Source organism: Gavialis gangeticus, unplaced genomic scaffold, assembly GCF_001723915.1.
Source record: "Gavialis gangeticus isolate Ggan-Ray unplaced genomic scaffold, GavGan_comp1, whole genome shotgun sequence".
Taxonomy (NCBI): Eukaryota; Metazoa; Chordata; order Crocodylia; family Gavialidae; genus Gavialis; species Gavialis gangeticus.
The window spans coordinates 141,467,028-141,470,135 of NW_017729032.1; the positions used below are offsets into that span (position 1 = coordinate 141,467,028).

Sequence of the window (3,108 nt, forward strand, 5' to 3'; positions counted from 1 at the left end):
AGATGACTTCCTGTCACAGGGAGAGAGACAGAAGCTCATCAAAATGCCACTGATCTGGCTAGCTTCACTCCCTGTGTGCCTGCAGCCAGTGGGTATTTGTTGTTGTTGCTTGAGGGAAGGTCATAGAAGTGTAGGCCTGATTTTTATTTATGCCTCCACCAGAATAAGCCCATAGCCTTATGGTCTATATTTGTTCTCCGGCACTTAAGTGCAGGTTTGCTAGTCCAAGGGAGATTTCCCCTCTGACCCCAAGACAAATATTCATCAGCCCCATTCAGACTTCAACCCAGATCTACATAACACTTACCGACTTAATTTTTTCCAATAAATAGTCCTTCAAGGAATCAGACAAGAAACCTCAAAAAACTAGAAGAAAGGAAAACTTATCCTACGAGTCCAGAAGGTTATATCTTGCCAAAGTATCCTGAGAAAGGCAAAGGTGAGTTGCACGCAGTTTGGTTATCCGTGGGCAAACCAAAGATTACTGAGCACAATGAAGGGTGGTCAGGGTAAAATGGGAGGTAAAAGCATATTGCTTCCTGTCGTAAGACCTGCACTCATAATGGACTAACTTCCCAGATTTGATTTCCACTACCCCCTTCCCTCCCTCCATGACTGTTTTCTTTATGTGGGCAACTGTCTTTATTTCTTGTTCTGAAAAGTCCTTGTTTGACTTCTCCAATCTGACTTCTAGGCCACTATTCAAAGTGAAGGCCAGCACAGTGGTCATATGTTGTTGTGTGCGTTCCCTGTGTAATATATCCTTTCAATTTCTATTTCATTCTCAAAGTGCTGGTTCCATGACACTGCTGTGGGTGACTTTTTTTTTCTTTTTTTGCGTTGACCTTTCCATGTGCATTTCCCCTTTCCCTCTTTCCATCTTTCTTTCATAGATGATACAGTTACTAGTCCTACCTCAGAATACTCTGCACTGTCAAAAAAGGGCTTTACTAACCTCAAAAGTCAGAAAGGTAAACTTTTAACTAGTTGGATTCCATTTCCTATTCAATGTTGTAATTGGTTTGTTGATTTGTGTGTGAGAGAGAGATGTAACATGTATATGTTTTTGTTTTTTTATCTGAGTATATAAATATAAGTGATATCTTGTTACTTTCCTAAAATCTTAAGTTGGTTTCTACCATCATAGGCCCCAGGGAAGGGACTTGGAGATGAGCAGTAAACAGTACAGGGCATCTCTAAGCTCCTTTGCCTGTTGGAGGCGGGAATTGTAGGGTGTAGTGTCCTCCAGGATAGCAAAGGCATTGGAATAGTGAGGAAGAGTGCCAGATGAAGTACCTATTCCCACTCTGAAGTCCCTAAAAAGAGTTCAAGCTGCCCAATTCCAGTGGGAACTCTTAAGGGACTGCAGAAATCTCACTGACTTCCTGTCAGTAGTAGTTAGCCATGTTAGTCTGAAGTCAGGCAAAAGGCACAGTGCAGTGATACCTTAAAGTAGTGGTTCTCAAGCATGGTGCTGTAACACCCCAGAGTGCTGCAAACCCCTTTCAGGGATGCTGCAGTATGAGCACTGCTGCTGTGGCAGCAAGGTGAAACTGCCCCACATGTTTCCATGTACAACCAAATCAGAAAGGGCTGTGATATGAGTGCACACTCCTGCCTTGAATTAAGGTTATCTGATGAGTCTAAGCAGGCAGGAGCTCTGGGTCCTGCTCCAGTCAATCCTTTTCTGCCCCGCTCTCCCCACCATGCACCTCCTGAAGAGGTGCCCAAGGCAGGTGGACCTGTCCCAAGGAGTGTTGTGGGGGGTTGAACTGAGAAGGCATGCTAGGTAGTTCCACCTGGTTGAGGTGGCTGCAGCAGTGCCATCACCTCAGCTGAGAAACACTGATTTAAGCTGAGACAGCCCAACAGTGGTTCTCAACTGGGGTGAAGCCTACGTAAAAAAGTGATGGAGCAGTGCCCTGAATCAAAGAAGACCTCCTGGCTTAGAAACTAATTGGTTCAGATAGATATATGCTTTGGTAGGTGAGTGGTGCACCCTGCCTTAGTTAGTCTGCCATGTGAAAGAATATTTAATAATCATAAACCAAGATTCTGTTAACAAAGTTTCTGTATTAACTTGATGTTAATCACATGTGTCAAACAAAACTGCAAGGCAGAGCTTCTGTTAATACTATCTTTAAAGGAAGTGAGAATTCTTTTCTCTACAAGGAAATAAGATTTACTTTTTTCCAAAGGAGTTTTTAAAATTTTGTTCCGAAACAGGAGCTGTTGTGACTTGGATACTTTCTACTGCCCGCTGCCTAATAAATGCTTCTGTAGTCCTTGCTCTGACTGACTCTTTGCATTTCATTGCACCCTCTTAAAATATCTCTTTAAAAACTGGTTACCTTTGAGTTCTTTCTGGAGAGACTGTAGAGTAGTATATCTAAATAGATATGAGGTGGGCACTAATGTTCCATGCTTGCCTTGACAGAAACTTCAACTCCTACTGCTAAAAGCCAGACATTGCCAATGATCCTTCTAACAGGACCAGGTATTGCTATAGAGCTAGCTTTGCCAGATTAAAACTATTTTCATATAATGGCTATGCACAGATGGTCAGTTTCTACTGGAAGAATTGCTGTTCTCCTAGTAGAAATCACAAGCAGGCAGATGTTCATACTTTTTTCTCCCAGAGCAAAACTGGCTGCTCTGGGAGAAAAATAATCCAGGAACAACCAAGGTGAAATTGTTCTTGGGGGAGTTTCTGCTAGGAAACTGAATGTCTGGACCCTTTTTCCCAGCCTACCTCCTCCTGGAGATCTCTTGTTTGCAGAACCAAGATGTTTACACAGGGGTAGCTGCTCCTGCTCCTTCCCCTTTCCGTAGACCAGGAAGGAAAGGGAGGAGCAGCCCTCAGCTGCTCCGTGTCTGCTTCTCACACTGGAAACTTGTGTGAAAAGCAGGCAGACCAGCAAGGCAAAGCTTTTCTTTCTTTGGCTCCCAGGCACCAGGAGCTGGAAGCAGTGCTGATCCCTTCCAGCTTCCTCTTGCTCCTAAGAGAGAGCCAGGACCATGAGGAGCTCTCCCTGGGGTAGCAGTGTGAAGTGTCCTGTTCCCTATCTTTCCCCCATCTCCCAAGTCTGCTTCTCTCACCAGCATCCC

The 3,108-nt window shown here is 44.2% G+C and overlaps 1 protein-coding gene across 5 annotated transcripts in view; it reads left to right on the top strand.

Moving 5' to 3' along the window:
• The window catches only part of MCF2L (MCF.2 cell line derived transforming sequence like), a 270,182-nt gene that overhangs the window by 245,711 nt on the left and 21,363 nt on the right, over positions 1-3,108 (top strand). For 2 of the 5 annotated variants that reach the window (XM_019524969.1, XM_019524971.1), the window contains exons 26-27: positions 333-439; positions 894-971. In XM_019524969.1, the coding sequence (XP_019380514.1) occupies positions 333-439; positions 894-971 (185 nt within the window). Of the gene's footprint in view, positions 1-332; positions 440-893; positions 972-2,437; positions 2,498-3,108 lie in introns of all 5 variants that reach the window. The other 3 variants (XM_019524970.1, XM_019524972.1, XM_019524968.1) reach the window with 2 other exon arrangements.